The 19,612-nt window shown below is 41.5% G+C and overlaps 2 protein-coding genes across 3 annotated transcripts; both read left to right on the top strand.

Annotated features, from left to right (window-relative positions):
* The first annotated feature begins 178 nt into the window (after nt 1–178).
* Nucleotides 179–9,658, top strand: LOC124119588. Of its 2 annotated transcripts, XM_048385083.1 has the most exons (5): nt 179–342; nt 3,824–4,132; nt 4,892–5,034; nt 8,654–8,682; nt 8,939–9,658. In XM_048385083.1, exons 1-5 carry the CDS (start codon nt 270–272, stop codon nt 9,159–9,161), a joined length of 777 nt encoding a protein of 258 aa, XP_048241040.1. In that variant the 5' UTR covers nt 179–269; the 3' UTR covers nt 9,162–9,658. The 2 variants fall into 2 exon arrangements, with proteins under 2 accessions (XP_048241040.1, XP_048241039.1); XM_048385082.1 differs by lacking the exon at nt 8,654–8,682 and having other exon boundaries at nt 180–342; nt 8,910–9,658.
* On the top strand, nt 9,229–15,385 carry LOC124126441 (V-set and immunoglobulin domain-containing protein 10-like). Its single transcript, XM_048385005.1, has 14 exons — nt 9,229–9,264; nt 9,454–9,664; nt 10,642–10,959; nt 11,501–11,755; nt 11,884–12,036; nt 12,113–12,202; nt 12,610–12,900; nt 13,184–13,468; nt 13,667–13,822; nt 14,139–14,157; nt 14,305–14,357; nt 14,467–14,559; nt 14,727–14,837; nt 15,036–15,385. Exons 1-14 carry the CDS (start codon nt 9,229–9,231, stop codon nt 15,056–15,058), a joined length of 2,094 nt encoding a protein of 697 aa, XP_048240962.1. The 3' UTR covers nt 15,059–15,385.
* The last annotated feature ends 4,227 nt before the right edge of the window (nt 15,386–19,612 follow it).

The raw sequence follows: 19,612 nt of genomic DNA, 5'->3' as shown, positions 1-19,612 counted from the left end.
CACATGTTTTTTTCAGGGCTGTTTGTTGTACGTGCGGGGCGTATTGGATATAAGCAGTACTTAGAACGATGTGTCAGATAGGTCGGATGAATATGTTATGTGCTGTGTAGCTGTAGAATACATATAATCTGTGGGTATAGCGTGCTCATCTATTTATATCTCGGTGTAGTTCTGACCTACATATTCTCTCGCCACCCGGAAGTAAATTACCATTTCAATACGTACACTTGAGATGACAACACTGTGTATGTGTGAGTGTCAGCTCTAAAATGTTTACCTGTGGATATCTCACATACATTTCACTTCTGATTCTGGTGGATGTAGGACAGATTCCTCGTACAGGTAAGGGGACTGCTAGTTATGATCGGACCTACAGGAACACCTGAACTCGTTGACCTATGTAATAGTCATGGTATATGTATCTATGATAGTCATGAATAGGTAACTCGTCATGCAGCTAATACACGAAGGAGATACGTCGGATGTTTAAGTTTACTACTTCTGTGAAACATGATTCATTCCACTAGTGAGGCGGGGACAGAGTTGAGACCATTATTAGAAACCCGAACGACCCACGATCCATGAACCATGACACGGCTAAGGATTAAACATTCCGCACATTGATTTGCAACTGGCAACCACTGTCCCTGAATGGAAAGAACAACGAAAGCCACATGAAATCACCCTGAAGTAGTAAAGGTACTAGGATGATAGCAAATATTTCGTTGTGAAAATAAATGTTTACCTGACATGGACTAATGTCATATATCATTCCCAACTTTGATATAATGAAACGTAAGATGCAGTGAATATTCGTGCATGCACGTGTGAACTCGGATTCATGGCTGAATTGAGTATTTTGGGCTGCATGAATTAGAAGAAATCCAGATACTGGTGTATTTTCTATAACCGTAATGGCTATATGTTTCACAATGCTTAGCAGTTATGTCTTAATATCACTATGGGCGGACATACATGTAGTATGAATGATATTAGCCTGTGTAAGTATTTACAGTAAACTACGGTTATAAAGAACCCAATGGGACCACTAATTTTAGTTAGTTATAACCGTAGTTCGTTATAAGTACATATACAGCATGACTACAGCAAAGTAAGTTCGCTATATCCGTCAGTTCGTAATAAGAGTGTTCGTTATAACCGTAGTTTACTGTACTTTTATTCGGTAATTACCGGTGCTGTACAATATTGTGTGTAATTCACATAGCCAAGCTCGGTGAGATCACAAGGTAGGAAGTAAGGCTTTGTAACATTAGTATTCTAGTTTCAATGTATTTGACAAAATCTTCAAAGTTCGTGGCCAAAATGGAACATTAACCAAACGTTTAATTGGCGTCATCGTGAGTGGAGGCGTGTCATCTTCTCTGATGAGAGTCGCTTTTGTGTCTCCCATGCAGACGGAAGAGTCAGAATTTGGCGGCGTCGAGGTGATCGTTTCGCTGACAGAAACGTTGTGGAGTGAGTGAGTGAGTGAGTATAGTTTTACGCCATTTTTAGCAATATTCCAGCAATATCACGGCGGGGCACACCAGAAATGGGCTTCACACATTGTACCCATGTCGAGAATCGAACCCGGGTCTTCGGCGTGACGAGCGATCGCTTTAACCACTTGGCTACCCAACTGCCCCGAAACGTTGTGGAAAAGGATCCATGGGGTGGACCTAGCGTCATGATATGGGCAGGGGTTGGACTCAATGCGAGACTTGGACCCATGTGCTTTCTGAATGTTGGTCAAGGTCGGGGACACGGCGTCAATGTTCAGCGGTATATCGACCAAGTGATCAGACCCCACGTTGTTCCAATTTTTTGCACAACATCAACAACACATTTTCCAGCAGGACAACACTCGTCCCCATGTTGCCAGAGCTACCATAGCCTTTCTGCAACAACACAACATCCGTGTTCTACCGTGGCCAGCCCTCAGCCCTGATCTGAACCCCATCGAACACTTTTGGGATGAGGTTCAAAGGCGTCTGCATAATGTGCGCCCAATGTGAACTACGCACAGCTGCTCTGGATGTGTGCAGGAGGATCCCTAGGGCCTTTACACATCGTCTGATCCAATCAATGTACAGGAGATGTGTGGCAGTGAGCAATGCTAATGGTGGTCACACCAGGTATTGACTGACATTTTGGGTATTGACTCGAAACTATGTAAGCCCTTAAATTTTGAAAAAAAACACAATTATGTCATCTGCCTTTTAATCCATTAAACTGTCGTCAGTCAAATTGAGTGTGTGAGTATATATATAATGAGGTCAATCAGTTTACACAATGTTTCCTCAGTAAACATCAGATGACAATTGCTTTCATTTTTGTCACATCGTTCTGAAACTTTGAAGATAGATTGTAACTATATTTTTGGTCACCATATTTAGTGACAAATGCCACCACACATACGTTCAATTTTCTATCGAAGCATGTAAAGTAAGGTTACGTTCGTAAGGGATATTACAGTTTAAACAGAACTTATTATCTTAGGACTTTCATGGTCAAACTACGAATCACATGTTGTCTGCCTTTAGTCATTATTTCATTCGTCGTGTTTTTTAAGGGCTCAAGCGATCTTCCAGATAAAACATGTGCATATAGCACAACTAGTTATGTGATATAAACTGATTTACACGTGATTTACATGTACATTTACACCATATTGCTGAATTAAACAACATAATGATTTCCTACTTTCACGAGTATGTACTGTTTTGACTTCGTTTTGCAAATAGGGCGCGGGTGGCCCAGTCGTCTAAGGCGCCGCGATTCGCTGTGCAGAGTTGCGTTCAATGGGCACGACAGAAACCTATGATTGTTGGTTCCAATCCCGGTTCGCCCCGATTACATTTCTAAGTTTGTCAGCACCATTCCCGTGGTCGTTGGTTTCGCCGAAGTGGTAACCGTCTGAGACATGCATTACTTCGGGCTTCCCTCCCACATTAAGCTGACACGCCGTGATATAACTGGAATACTGTTAAAAGCGGCGTTTAACCCAACTCACTCACTCACTCACTCACTCACTCATGTTGCAAATAACAATAGCCCTGGTCGGACCAAGTGGACAGTCAAGATGCCGTTCTGGTGTCAGCCGATTATATCATGTGTGTTGTGAATCTTTCGTACTTGAACAGATGAAATAAGCAGATGGTGTAGTGGCATAGCAAATACAATGGATTTCATAACTGATGAATCATCTCTCTGGAAACTTAATTTTGAATTTGTCACAATAGTATATAGTTAATTTTAGACGAAGTAAATATTCTCTAAAACAAATTAGGTTTAAGTGCCTGTTGCTTCGAATGTTGGTACACGCCCAGATTCAGAATTGGCTTGCAGAGTTATTCCCTCATTGATGCGAGCTTTGCTGAATGCTGAGCAATTTAGTGTTGTTTTCTCCTTGAGAGAGCAGTCTATGGTCGAATCATCTAGTTCACATTTTGAATTCTTATTGTACCCTTATACGAGCAATGTCTTTCATATTTTCAATGATGAATAGCGAAACTGTTGAATAAATATATTTTTACATTTGTCCCCGTTTTTATTAATAGTGGTGTATTCAAAAAGTGTCGTGTGTTACATGCGTTTTGGAAAACACTGGTTGTATGAAATATAGCATCTAATAGGGATTTATTTAGCAATCAATATATTAATACACATCTATGCATTGTATGGCACCCTTCAAAATAAGTATCTATATTACATGATCTCAAAAACAATTAACGAGAGTAAAGATTCACAAATTATTGTAAGAGGGAAAGCATGTGAAATCATAACTAGTGCAGATTTTTGCAAGTGTATTATATCGTTTCAGATTCTGCTGCAGTTCTTGCTACCAACAGACGTGTTCCTGTGGAGGGTGTCAGTTTCAGCATCACCTGTACACTAGATGCAGCTCTGAGTGGAACTACCCTCTTCTCTAAGGATACTTCTACCCAGGGAGGCTGCTTATCATCAGGCAGCTGTTCTTCTCCTGTCTCAGGATACAACGTGACTCTGGACAGTACATCCAGGATCCTGACTCTAGACATAACATCACCAGATCCCATCAGAGACAGCGGGACATGGAGATGTACTCATGGTACCACATTGTCTAATACCATCACACTGTCACAGTTTGCAGGTTCGTATCACGTATTGATTAAAGGAAACAATCAAACAAGTCATAAGGTATTGATTTGTAAACATATGGACTTGGAGAGCAGACAACACGTCATAACTTAAAGGACAGCTAAAGTTGGTTAGGGGCGGTCGGGGAGCCAAGTTGTTAACGCGTTCGCTCGTCACGCCGAAGACCCGGGTTCGATTCCTGACATGGGTACAGTGTGTGAAGCCAATTTCCTCTGTCCCCCGCCGTGATATTGGTGGACTATTGCTAAAAGCGGGGTAAAAACATACTCACTCACTAAAGTTGGTTAATGCATATTAATAAAAGCGACACAATCCCTTTTATACTCATAAAAAAACTGCTGACAGAAGGGTCCATTGTATGAATTCAACTCTATCGTAAGCATGTGTTTATGAATCTCTGTCAATTCATTTAATTCGGTTGAAGACAATATATGTTCAAATGTTTTCACACATCAGTTGTGATGAAGCATGCAATTGCTGCCAGCCTGTTCTGTTAACTCAAAATAAACTCACTCCCACGTTCAGTTCTACTAATCTAGGCACATACAACAAGTTTACACAATCTCACTAATATATACATTTTTAGATTTAATATCAGTTTGAAAGTTCTAGACAGATGACGAAGTATTCAGAGCGGTCATACAGCATGGCCATGCGTTGATATATATTTTTGATTGACTGGGCTGCGTGAACTTTCAAGACGTTCCAAGATCTCTATCATAATCCTAATTGTATCATTTCTTCTTGCCAGCTGTCCTGGACTGGAGCTCTGTGACATTCTCTCCTCAACTGACTTCTCTCCCGTCCCCCGTGACCCCACAGAACAACATCTCCGTCACAGTGACCACCCCGTGTGTTGCCCCTGCCGCCGTCATCACATGGAGATACCAACAGGTAGGGGACTGTATGTTCATCTTGTTGTATTGGATCATCTTGTGTGTTTGGATTCATTAACATACTGTAAACATAATGTTGCATTTTAGCTCACCTAGACATCACCCATGGGCCCCTACGCCCGTCCCTTATGACTGACTAAAAAGCTCTTCTCCTAATATACATAACATAAATACAATTTGTTTTTGTTTCTCTTCCCCCTCTACTTCACCAACTACCTCAATTTTCACATCTCTGTATATTGACCCCTCTGTCAAACCTTTCACTATGCCCTTGTAATTTGTCCTCCTACTCTTCAGCCCTCACACTCAACCTCCTCCTCACCTCTCACCACCTCTCCTCATCTCTCACCCACCTCCTCGCTCCTCATCACTCATCCTTTCTCACCCCTCACCTCTCACCCCCTCTTCACCCCTCCTCACCTCTCCCTCCCTAATCACCATCTCTCACCCATTCCTCATCTCTCACCCCCTCCTCACCCCTCCTCACCTCTCGCCAACTCCGTCACTGAAAAAGAAAACACAACCCTACAACGATCCCTAAAATTCGAACCCTTTGGTGCAAAAATATGGCAAGACAAACCACAAGAGATGAAGCCAAAGTTTGGAAATTCTCTCATTGAAGCCATCTGAGATATAAGTGTGTGAACACATCCGAAGTAATAATTGTGATGACATTCAGCCATCATAACAAAGGGTTACACAATCCTTTGACTTTAAACACGCCAAAAGTTAACACTGCTTTAACATCAGAAGTCAGTGAAAAGAAAACCCAACCCTAATACGTGTGTGAGTGAATGAGTTGGGGTTAATGCCACTTTTTAACAGTATTCCAGTTATATCGCGGCATGTCAGCTTAATGCGGGAGGAAAGCCCGAACTGATGCAGGTCTCAGACGTTTACCACTTCGGTGAAACCCAGGAGCACGGGTATGGTGCTGACAAACCTAGAAACATAATCGGGGCGAACCAGAACTTGAACACACAATCAAAGGTTTCTGGCGTGCCCAAGGGGCGCAACTCTGCACAGCGAATCGCGGCGCCTTAGACGAGTGGGCCACACGTGCCCCCCAACCCTAATACGATCAGCTGCTATCACTAACATTCGAACTATATATACACTGGTGGATCCAAGAATCCTATCAACAACAGCGAGGGTTACCGGAGCCATATTTATAGCCAAACCCGAGGTACATTCGGTCCATCAATATTTACTGCTCAATTGGAGGCAAATCATTACACACTCAAAATGGTACCGGAACTGCTGGAAGCCTCGCTAAGTGCACGACTAGCGATCAGCGGTAGAAACTCAAAATCGAGACCAAATACAGTCAATAATATTATGTACGAATATACAAAACCATCGGACCAAGGAAAACAGGCGAAGGTGTGTTGGGTCCCGCCTCACAAAGATATTCATGTAAATGAAAAAAAAACACACTGGCGAAGCAAGCTCTGGACAAAGCACTATGCCAAGGTATGCCCATCTGACTGGCTTTGTTGAAACAAGAATCAACAAGAATTACAGTTAGATCAGTTAGATCTGCAATTTGTCCCAGATCTCCTGAAGCCAAGAGATACAATAGCGAATGCTAAAATAACTCTATTTCTGAGAGATGGACAGCTACGCGAACATATTTGAACAAAGTAGCCAAGGAAATTCTATCAATTTCAAAAAATCCAAATTGAAATCATAACAATACGATAAAAGACATTTTATCAATACTAAAACTCACAATAGACATGTTTGTACCCTACTCACACACATCAGTCCAAACGAGGACAGATCGTCTGAAATTGGTGGGGCAGAAGGCTACCTCTATAACGCTTAAAGTAACAGCACCATCCTTTCTCACGTGTAGGCCGTGTACCATTATCAATATTAGCATGCTATGTATATCAAGCAAGGTGGGGCCCTGCTCCTTCATGCTTGTTTATAAATATGTATCACAAGAAAAAGTTAATATTTTATGTTTTTTTGTGATTTTATGAAATCATCAGACCCTTTATACTCAACCCTAAAATAACAGAAAAAACAAAGCAGATTACAATAAAAACGATCGCCCAAACGAATCATATCAATTGTCGTGGTAACCCGATGCACGGGAGTTCCGTGCAAATTGAAATGCACATGCGTTCCCCAATTTCTTGCCCTATACAAATCCACCCAGATCGGATAACATTCTTCGTTATTGAATTGCTACCACATGCCAAGATTGACAAGAAATCATCGACACCAACCCCTCGCCCGATTGCAAGCTGGACAAACCGCCCGGCAAGTAGCCAATGCATTTCAAGTCCACGTAAGGACCATATAAAGGCTCCAGCAACGGTACCAGACCACCAACACTACAGATGACCGACCACGTAGTGGAAGACCATGGGTCGCCACCTGACGTCAAGATCGTCAGATTGGGCGACAGCATCTTCAAGGTCGCTTTGTTACTGCTGCAGTCTGTTTGACAGACCATGGGGACACACCAGCGACACATAAGTGCAGACACCGTGCGTCGACGATTGACGAGCAGACACCTCCACTGTCACAGGCCACACAGAGGACCCATTCTGACACCACGTCATCGCAGGGACCGTCTTCACTGGGCAACACAGCACCATCATTGGCGCCACAAGCCATGCGGAAGAGTCCTCTTCTCAGACAACAGCCGTTACTGTATCTCAACAGCAGATGGCAGAGAGAGAGCTCGGCGACGCCGTGGGGAACGTTATTCGGATCATTGTGTTGTTGCGAGAGACTCGTTGGGTGGTCCGAACATCATGGTGTTGGTTGGAATTAGTTTTGCACAGAGTGTCAGCACGTCGCCGCACCCATGAATTTCAGCATGATAACGCCCATGCCCACACTGCGAGAGCAACAAGAGACTTCCTCCAGCTGAATGGCATCAGAACCATGCAGTGGCTTGCCCTCAGTCACGATTGAAATCATTGCACATGGCGGACACACGAGATACTGACTTGTGATACCATTTTCTCAGAGACTAGCGTTGTGTTTCACTTGAAGAGCATTTGACACTTTAATTTCAACCTTGATGATCAGTTTTGCCAAGTTTCATCTTTTTAATATGTCTCAAAGAATGTTTACGGTGTATGGACAAAGAAGGTTCTCATATATCTATCCATGGTGACGTTTCTTATGCGGTTAAGTATATTTACCATTATTCCAACAGTCAGATCACAACATCAGAAGGCGAATCTGATTATGGGACATTATCTATCCACTAATTGTTATCACTGTGTCGTAAGAAAAGAAATAGTTCTGGAATTCGGCCGAATTTGAAAAAGGTATCAAATGTTCCAAAGCATGTTCTGAGGATTTATTTTTTTTCAATAACAAACTCTTTCTTTCCAATTATCTGATATTATGTCTTATCACTAAATAAAAACGAGCTTCTCTACCTGTAGTACTCAGGAAAATTATTGCTCATTTCTTCACTAGACTGAAACATAAGCCAGACTCTCTCTAACTACTGTTTGGTGTTTAGAGGGTGTGAGTGGCGTCCCTCCCAGTAGTACATCTTACTCCCAGGCCAGGTCCAGACAACCAACACTCTGTCTCTACAAGGAAACACAGCCAGTCTCTCTAACTACTGTTTTGGTTTACAGGGTGTGAGTGGCGTCCCTCCCAGCAGTACATCTTACTCCCAGGCCAGGTCCAGACAACCAACACTCTGTCTCTACCAGGAAACACAGCCAGTCTCTCTAACTACTGTTTTGTATTTACAGGGTGTGAGTGGTGTCCCTCCCAGCAGTACATCTTCCTCCCAGGGGTCATGTCCATCAGGCCAGGTCCAGACAACCAACACTCTGTCTCTACCAGGAAACACAACCAGTCTCTCTAACTACTGTTTTGTGTTTACAGGGTGTGAGTGGTGTCCCTCCCAGCAGTACATCTTCCTCCCAGGGATCATGTCCATCAGGCCAGGTCCAGACAACCAACACTCTGTCTCTACAAGGAAACACAGCCAGTCTCTCTAACTACTGTTTTGTATTTACAGGGTGTGAGTGGTGTCCCTCCCAGCAGTACATCTTCCTCCCAGGGGTCATGTCCATCAGGCCAGGTCCAGACAACCAACACTCTGTCTCTACAAGGAAACACAGCCAGTCTCTCTAACTACTGTTTTGTATTTACAGGGTGTGAGTGGTGTCCCTCCCAGCAGTACATCTTCCTCCCAGGGGTCATGTCCATCAGGCCAGGTCCAGACAACCAACACTCTGTCTCTACCAGGAAACACAGCCAGTCTCTCTAACTACTGTTTTGTATTTACAGGGTGTGAGTGGTGTCCCTCCCAGCAGTACATCTTCCTCCCAGGGGTCATGTCCATCAGGCCAGGTCCAGACAACCAACACTCTGTCTCTACCAGGAAACACAGCCAGTCTCTCTAACTACTGTTTTGTATTTACAGGGTGTGAGTGGTGTCCCTCCCAGCAGTACATCTTCCTCCCAGGGGTCATGTCCATCAGGCCAGGTCCAGACAACCAACTCTCTGTCTCTGCCAGGAAACACAGCCAGTCTTTACGACAGGCAGGTGTCTCTCCATGTCAGTGTGGAACACGACTCCTTTGACCCGCCAACGTACACAAAGTCTGTCACTTCAAATACAATTCAGTTCCCTGGTGAGTACACATCAACTCCAAGTGTACCTGTTGTTGACTCAAGGCCCGTATTGTAGCAGACAAGAAGTTTCACGAAGTCGAAAGCTAAAAGATTTCTCGGAAAAGTTTTGGAAGTTCACAATACTTTTCAAAATGATTAATTGTGTATGTCGCACTGAATCTATCTCATCCAGTGTGTTTAAAATAAAACACAGATGCCAGAAATAAGTACACTATCTGACTGTTTGTGCTTTATATGTGTTAATGTTATTGCATCAGGGGTAACGAAATGAATCTCACACTCAGTTCCCACACATACAGTCGCTGAAAATAGAACCAGGAAGTAGATTGCACGTATATGTCAGTGAGTAGGACACGCCTGTAGTTATGTACATCTACCTCCGCATGTTGATAATAAAGAGTATGGTATATACATGTGGTTTACCAGTTATGAACATTGAGCATACAGATGAATAAAACAATGACAATCTCGGTATGTGGAAATAGTTAGTTTTGTCAGGTCCTAACTGCGTGCTTTATATATCAGCACATGAGACAGGATAACGAGAATTGTTTATAATTATAGAGAATGAGCTAGTGGGTTTCGCTTAACACTGGTTTGAACAGTATTTCACTTACAGCTGTGTGTCAGCTTGATGAAGAAGGAAAGCCAGAATGTATGTCTTACGCATTCACTTTGGTGAAACCCACGAGCGCATGTTCGGTGCTGACAAACCATGAAACATAATGACGGTGAATTGGTATTCGAGCCCACGATCATGTTTCTGACACGGCAAAGGGACGCAACTCTGCAAAGCGAATTGGGGTGTCGTAAACAGCTGTGCCACACGTTGCCCCGAATACTGTATGAATGAGACATCAGACGTGTAGTAAGAGATAAAAGCAGTTGAATCAGTCAGATAAGTGAAAAACCGGAGTGCAAATATTTATCTGCGAACTCGATGCAATGCCTCACAACATATTAACTACTGTTTCAGTTACTGCCCAGGACTATCAGCTGACGTCAATATGTGGAGGTTCTGTGCAGGCAGGGGGAAGCTGTACTCTGATGTGTTACACGGGAGAACCTTCAAATACAGCTATACAGTGGCTGAATGGAATTACATTCTACATAGTACGCCAGGATAGCTGCAGCTCCACTTATCTCCCAGCTAACTACACCACCTCCTGTCCAAGCTCCACCAACTACACCCTCACCATCAACAACGCCATGTACAGCAGAGACAGGCTCAGCTGGAGGTGTGACTTTCAGTTTGGAGGTAGAGAGAGTAACCGGATACAGATGGATGTATCAGGTAAGTATCTTCCGTGTATGTTTGCTTAAACTACAGTATGACTTTTGTATGTATAGAGTAACCCGATACAAATGGATTTATCAGGTAAGTATGTTCCGTGTATGTTTGCTTAAACTACAGTATGACTTTCGTAAGTATAGAGTAACCCGATACAGATGGATGTATCAGGTAAGTATGTTCTGTGGATGTTTGCTTAAACTACAGTATGACTTTCAGTATGCAGGGAGTAACCAGATACAGATGAATGTACTAGGTAAGTATGTCAGGTGAGTGTTGGGTTTAACTGGTGTTTGTTTCCACCACCCACCACCATCCTACATGGACACATCATAGATAAAGCTATGTTATTTTTGCAGGTCCCGGAACATTGTTGCCATTGCTAGAACTACTTCATATATCACCTGTTTCCCCATCCCGTCACCATACTTCATAAAACTGTGTTGGTATTTCAGTTCCCGAAATCAGTGTTTCAGCATTAGACTCCAACCCCTTTAGTCAAAAATAGATACTCACACTTTATAAAGCTATGTTATTATTTCAGTTCCTCTGAGCAATGTAACCATCACAAGAACTACAACGTCTATCTCCTGTGTTGCTGTCTCCAACCCACCACCGTCCATGACGCTGTACAGAGACGCGACCAGTGTGGCCACCAGCCCAGCAGCAGTGGAGGGAAACACTGGCTGGACAGCCACCATCAACTACCAGCTGACAGGCAACAGTAGGAACTCTCTGTACTACTGCCAGGCATCCAACACACAGGCTACCGTCAACTCAACATATTCCTATCCTGATAGTAAGTAATAAAATAATTATGCTCCCTCCACGTCATAAATACTAAAGTGTTACTTTTTTGCGTTCGATATATTGGTATTGTCTTGACAGATATATGCATTAGTTATGATTAATTCAATTTATATGCAGTTGCTGTCAGCAGTGTGTCTCTCACAACCATCACATCCGCCAACAAGGAAGTGGGAGCTGCTGAGGGTCAACCCTTGACCTTGACCTGTGTGACCTCTTCCAGTTACCCTGCTGCTACTGTCACGTGGTACAGGAACAGTGTTCCGTTGGCAAGTGGGATATCCAGTGGTCACACATCCCAATCAGGTGTTGTCCAGACAACAAGTACTGTGACCATCATCCCTGTCAGGAGTGACCTGGGCCACAGTCTACTGTAGAGCCACCAACATCCACACCCCCTCCCCAGTACAGTCTGACAATGCCCGGGTGGGAGTGTGGTGTGAGTAACTCTCTGATGTTAGATATTCATATATCATTCATCTGATGTCAGTCAGTCAGCCAGTCAATAACTACTGTTCTGTACATGTCATTGCCTAATTGTCGCACAGAAGGGATACAGTTGTTTGCAGTCAGGGAGTCATTTAGTCAATCCAGTAATATGGCACTCAAGACAAAATATCATAGGTGAAAAGTGAGTATTTTCGTCAGTTCGACAGCAAATCAATATTATATTGAGGTTATCAACTCCTTCATGAGACTGCATTATGATGAATAGCAATAGATGTAGATGTTCATGTAGGTTCAAATCTTACTATATCGGATATGACATGTTGTCAAAGCAGTACTACAAATGCAGTAAGAGGTTAAGCTAGCACTGCTGTCACAGGTAACTGTACTGTATTACAGTCGGACCAGAGCAGGTGGATGTGACAAAACCAGACAACACTGTAGCTTTAGAGAACAGGAACCTGACCTTGACCTGTACTGTCACCGCTTATCCCAACCTGACCTTCACCTGGGACTACATTGATGGAACATCTGTAGGTGGCAGCACAGGGCCTGTGACAGGATCTTCTACCTGGTGGTCACAGACTCTCACCTTCAGCCCAAATAAAGACAAGACCGCAGTGAGGTGTAAGGTCAGAAACACCAGAACATCAGCAACACAGACTGGTTCTGCATCACTGGATGTTAAGTGTGCGTGTTCATAATTATATAAGTGTTCCCAAGTTATTCATAGCAGTTCAGATTTACAATTGAAGTACATGTGAAGGTTGTAGATCATTGTAGACATAGGAGCAGAGTGATATATAAAATAATACCATCACCCACTCTTTCATGTATAGTGAAAACTGTTTGATGAAAGGACTTATTTTAACACCAACTAAGCCAGTTTGTAAAATGGTCCAGATATTTTCATGTTCTCCACTGCTTTATGCATTTCTATATATAGTTACTATTATGGCTGTTCCTTCTTCAGACCCACCGCCAGTACCTCCTACTATCACAGAATTTCAGACTCTGATGTTTGAAGGAGACCAAGAGACAATCAGCTGCTCGGTGACAGGAGGAAATCCTCTAGCTACTATCACGTGGTCCTGTCCCGGCACTGGATCAGCATTGGTCAGTGACAGTGGTCAAACCAGGACATCTACTCTCTTCTTCACTGTCAGCAGGAGTCAGAACGGTCAGCAGTGTCAGTGTATGGGGGCGTGGCAGTATGGAGGATACAACCTCTCTGATGTCAGGACCTTCAATGTCAGCTGTGAGTATCTTTAACTGTTTCTGGAGGGATTGATAGGTAAAAATGCCAATTCACCCTCATTCAGTAAGTTTGGAGTATAAAGCCTGTTTGAAGTAAATGACACCTTTTTCGAGTTCGCCAAAAGTACATATAAAGGTATATGTTCAGTAAAAAGGAAGTCAATACTTAATTTTATGTAATACTCATTTTATACTGCAGGTCCAAACAACCAGCAACCACTCAATGCCAAATATAACATCACAGGTGTAATAGCAGGAAGCACAATAGGAACCCTCCTTCTTACCTTGCTGATTGAAGGACTAGTTCTGACTGTCCTCTATAGAAAGGGGTTCAGGTTTGGAAACATCTTGAAAGGTATGTTGTTAAATCTCATGTTTACCCTACAACAGTATTGCAAGTAGAGTAAAGAGGTGATGTGACGATATTTCATTTCCGTGTGCTTTCAGTAGATATACATGAATGATATGCGTGAAAGTTTCCCACGAATCATCACTGACTCACACAATGAGCACACACAGTTTAGGAATGTATATGGAACTAATAATAACACAAACTATTGTGCATGTTTCCTGTATTAAGTCATTAACGATTCACTTTTCATATTCTTCCTTTGCAACATGTTTAATGTGTGTATTACATGGTACTTTATAATGCATTCTCTTCTTTGCAGGAACTGCTTCACAAATAAGGTAGACTTAATGTATGAATACAACGTTTTGAAATATTTTCTTTTGTAATAAGGTAGATGTCCTTTAAAATCAGAAAACAAATCATATATCGTAGATGTTCCTTTCCAATATAAATTGCTATGAACGGACCTCACTTTACTTTTGTAGCACAAGGAATCCCGAAATAGAAGAAATGGAAAACATAGGATATTCATCCTTGGGTAGGTTGAAGTCAGCAATGTTCGTCAGATAGATTGTTTGGTTCACAAATATGACTGTTTCTACTTCGCCCTTACTCCGTTATTGTAAGTTCGTATGGATTTGTTACAGATGACGTCAACAGTCCAGCTCAGTACCAAAGCGATAAAGAGGCGTCGGAAAAACAACATTACACACAGTTGAAGATTTATGAAAATACAAACGGTAGATGGATACTTTGATATTCTATATACTATAGCAGTTCTCAATCGATAAACTCAGGGAAGGTACTGAAAGATCATCGGTGTGCTATTCAACTTTGTGTTACGTTAACAAGGATGTGCAACATTTGATTTTGTTCCTTGTAAATGTGTTACGAATCATATTTTCAGTCGAGCCAAAATCAGAGACAAGTACATACGAAGACATGACAGAAGCTCCTCCAGTATCGTACGAGTCAATCAATACATCTCCTTATCAGAACAGCGGCGCTCAATCTCGAGGTAACCATTATTAAGAATATTTATACCCCTGAAAAGAATGGAAGCTTGCATAATATATTGTACACAAGAAGTAATTTAAGTTTCAAAAAGAAACCTACGTTTTCTCCTGTGTCCAGGTGTACAACACGTTTACCCTGTCATCTTTTGACAACTTTGAAATTAGTTTCCGGATCTTCATTCCATGTGATGCACTTTCAGATCCTGACTATGGGAACAAGTAAACAAACACTGGATGCGATGACAAGACTGGAAGAGAACTGAAAATTATGTTTACCTTTCATATAGTATATATTTTTTACGTCAACATGTGACAGTTATCTTATAGAAGTTGCCTTTATCATTCAATATATTATTGCTTTGCACTATATTAACATGTATAAGATAGCTACTCAAATAAACGCAAACGACAATGAAGAACGAAGCGAAAAGGTAAAGATAATCGACGTTACAATTGTTAGAATAAAGGGGGCACGGGTGGCCCAGTCGTCTAAGGCGCCGCGATTCGCTGTGCAGAGTTGCGTCCATTGGGCACGCCAGAAACCTATGATTGTGGGTTCGAATCCCGGTTCGCCCCGATTATGTTTCTAGGTTTGTCAGCACCATACCAGTGCTCGTGGGTTTCACCGAAGTGGTAAACGTCTGATACCTGCATCACTTGGGGCTTTCCTCCCACATTAAGCTGACACGCCGCGATATAACTGGAATACTGTTAAAAGGGGCGTTAAACTAAACTCACTTACTCACTGTTAGAATATACGAGAATTACCGACTTGTGCATAACATGGACATGAGCGACATTGCCGCTGTCGTATTCTATGGAGGGAGTCATCATTATTAAAATACGGGTAAACATACTTTAAACTTGCACATTTTATCATCACTCTTCAAAAGGCTGTACATAATATTGATATCAAATATGAGAAATAAATGATAATAATTCGTGGGCGTTGTTTATCATAAAATAAAACACTGCATCCATCACGGTTTATTCTCCCTGTACTGCACTCCCTCCCGTCATTTATTTCTTAAATAGCACAACATATTCTTATATCCCCAACATTTGCATGGGCTTTAAGTGACTGTCACAAACTTTATAGTAATATATATTATGTGTCACTTTTCATAACTTTGTTTACAAAAGGTTGATACCTTACCTGTTCAGCAGATGACCACATGCGAGGAGATTGACTACGAATGATCTCCAAAAGCAAAATACTTGAATTTTTATAGCGCTCCTATTTAGTGCTTAAAAGATTGTAATGTGAAGTAAAGGCAACTATATAATGACAAAGTTTGTCATTAGCTTTCATTGTTCAAATAATGTATTGGTCTGTATATTAGTTCGGTATTTTGGTGTGCACGTCTAACGTGGTACGGCTGCCTGTTGACATTGTATGCATGTTGTATCCATTCTCTTTGTGCCTTACTTGTTAGGACACATAGACATGGCTTAACGTTGTATATGCCTTCATTGCCCTGTTTGTTTTGGATCCAATACTTACAGGAAATAAACTGTGATTCACACTAAATAAATAGTGTTTAGTTGATGTTTGCCATTCACTTTGGTAGTGATAACTTACCTTTCATAAAATACCCTTGTACGTATACGTGTATCTTATAATCATATGTAAAATACATCCCCATCAAAATAGCGATAATTCCAGGTGCTTGACAAAAGGTAGATGTATCCCTTCACGCCAGTGGCAGTGAAAGGAATTAATTCATTTTGAATTTCCTGTACACACCTTATTTCATGTTGAATATATCAATTTCTGCTGCACCGCTTCATTGTGATGCTAGATTTATCTAAAATATGTCGTCAGTCTGTTGCGCTGTTATACACTGCAGTGGACACCCTTTGATATATGAATCAATCTAGAAACACTATGCTGAATATTCGTTCACAACCACAAATAAACCACTGAACCCACAAGGTTTCAAAATGTCGGTGTGATCATCCCATGCTTGTGGGCATTAGGGTTTCCAAGAATGATATTTAATCCCAGTTCAGCAAGAAAACGCTTAAAATAATGTCCAGGCCACCAACCACGTTTAGGGATCTCATGATTGTGTCATGTTGTACCATCATTGAACTGCTCACCTCGCATAACAAAGTTCCAGTCACAGTGAACTAGTTTCAAGCCATTTGTTAATGTATACATGTTGTGAATAATGTTAAACGAATGGTTATCGGAGGAGACAGAATATTGCAACTAATAATTGGCCCCTTATCTATTCAGTCTTTTGAATGCCATGTTGACTGTGATAGTGAAGCCATTGTTGCTCATGTAGTTGCTCTGAACACGAACGAGTCACCTGTATGGGCATATTGTAAGCTAAGGTCGGTAACACGGAACCAGATTAATCGCGTTTTGTATTGGTCTTTGTATGTGCAGAGAAAAGGCAATGTGGGGAGTATTCAAGTCAGCACAGGGATCAGACGCCTGAAGGTTGGTGCACGATAAAATAACACAGGGTTGTGAAATCTGAGAGTTTGCATGGCATTCATTGGGCTGCCTCCTCCTGTGTAAAGTATGGTGGCTGAATATTGCCATCTCGTGCAGTTGTATTGCAACAAGCAAACACTTTACTTTTTCAAGAACATTGCGAAAGTGGCGGGTGTTACCTAGTGTCATGACCAACGACCATAGGTTTCTGGCACACAGAATCATTTATAAATTAAAGCAACAAAACCCTTTCCATATCCAATACAAATCTCTGTATCAAGCACAGTCGATTGCACATTTCCAACATTATCATGGGCATGTGTTTATGAATCACTATCAAATAGTATGATACCAGGTGCTCGCTAAAAGGTGAGCGTATCCTGAACCACCGGACGCACAAGTCACAAACACATGCAAAGCAAATCAACTGTTCACCTGAAAATAAAATAGGAACATATGGTACAAGTCAAAATAGGGAACTGACCAAGACATCATATTTGTCATTGATGCGTCAAATTTCGAAATGTCCTCCACATACCTACCATAAAACTTTTGGAAATGTTGTTACCTTGATCAAACAACTTCTGAACAAGAGTCGTATGACGCTTTTCCAACTCGCGGTAGAAAGAGCATGCTCGATTGTATCTCAAAAGTTGTGAAATGTAAACACAAAAGGCTCGAATATTGTTCAACATTAAGGGAAAGTTGACTGTTGGAAAGTTGAAGCCATCCCTCTCATCATACAATGTTGTGGAGAGTGTTTTGTCACTTTGAATCTTTATGCATACATCTAAATATGAAACAGATGAGGCTGTCTCAATGATCTCCTTTATTTCTAGATCAGGTGGGTAAACCAGTGGAAGGGAATTGGCTGTTTGGTTGTTATTGAACGATATCAGATCATCGATATACCTGAAGTTTAAGTAAAACTTCTTGGCCAAATTACCTTGTTTTGACTTTGCCAGTCCGAACAGAAATTCTGATTCATGTGCATAAAGAAACTGATCCGCAAGAAGGGGAGAACAATTGCTGCCAATGGGGATGACTACTTTTTGCCGAAATGTCTTACCACCAAATGGTACTTAGGTGTTATCAATGAGGAAGTGCTTCATTTCACACATTGTTTTCTGAGTGAATTTCAGATGGCATTTGCTTTCATTTTTCACAAACACAGTAGCCCTAGCCGGTGACATGGACAGTAATCCATGACCTGACAGAGTACCATCAAAAGTACTGGTGATATCGGAACAAATAGTAGGACCCAGCATGAATATTACCAAGGTACAAACTTATCTAAACTATTGTCTGAAAAGTTTATGCTCTGTCATTAAACTTAGATAAGCACTTAGCCAGCATGAAACGAGAAATGCAGAATTGAGTCATTAACCTGACAAACAGTCGGTGAAGATTTTGGAACTAGACAATCCATTAGACAAGAGCGAGAGTTAATCACGTGACCATCTGGATACGACTGAACATCAAGTTGAAATATACATTTTGATACAACACACAGGTAGCCATTTACGACATTCCTCTCCTCAATCATTGGAAAGTTCGTATCCAGAGATGACAAAGATGCAGTATTTGCATAGAGATTCGGCCGAGACCCAAGGCACACCTACACTTGTGATGAACTCCGACTAAAAATGGGTGCTCCATCCTTAGCTGGAATGTAAACATACTTTATACAAGCTTAGCATACTTGACTTCGCAAGTTACCTTTCTAGTATACATATATTCTGCCTGTTGGAAACATGGGCTGAAAGTGTAAATGAGTTTCCACATATATTTCGCGTACATTCATGTTTCCAGTCGAAAACACTAAAAAATATGGCTGCTATAGTGGAGGTCTCGCAGTATATATTAAATGTGAATGGTGTAAGTTATTTCCACGGTGTTTAGAGTGTCCGACACTATTTTTTTCATAACACATTCTGCATCGCTGAATTTATCCCACCTATTTCCGCCTTAGCCCAAATAGAAAAAGCTTTCTGATGTAACAAAGGTCAGAATAAAGTTAAAAAATAATTGTCGTAAAAACGTTATGAATTCTATATAGAAAGTTAGTAACACTTTATCTTAAGCACACGGTTGTAAGAGCGTTTTGAAATTTGTATAGACTTATTCAAAATCTCCCTTTTACATGTAACAATATTCTTGGGGTTTTTTTGCAGCTATGCTTCAATAATCTACTAAACCAACAGATGAATGTGGAGATGGATGCAGAGTCTAGCCCCGAGGTGGAGAGTTTCTTATCAATACATACGTTTACTGATTGTGAAAAATGTCTGCATCCTGATGATCTGTCATCAGATATTACATTTTGTG

The sequence above is a fragment of the Haliotis rufescens genome, unplaced genomic scaffold (genome assembly GCF_023055435.1).
Source record: "Haliotis rufescens isolate VD_foot unplaced genomic scaffold, xgHalRufe1.0.p SCAF_53, whole genome shotgun sequence".
NCBI lineage: Eukaryota > Metazoa > Mollusca > Gastropoda > Lepetellida > Haliotidae > Haliotis > Haliotis rufescens.
This window is presented reverse-complemented; position numbering and strand designations above follow the sequence as displayed.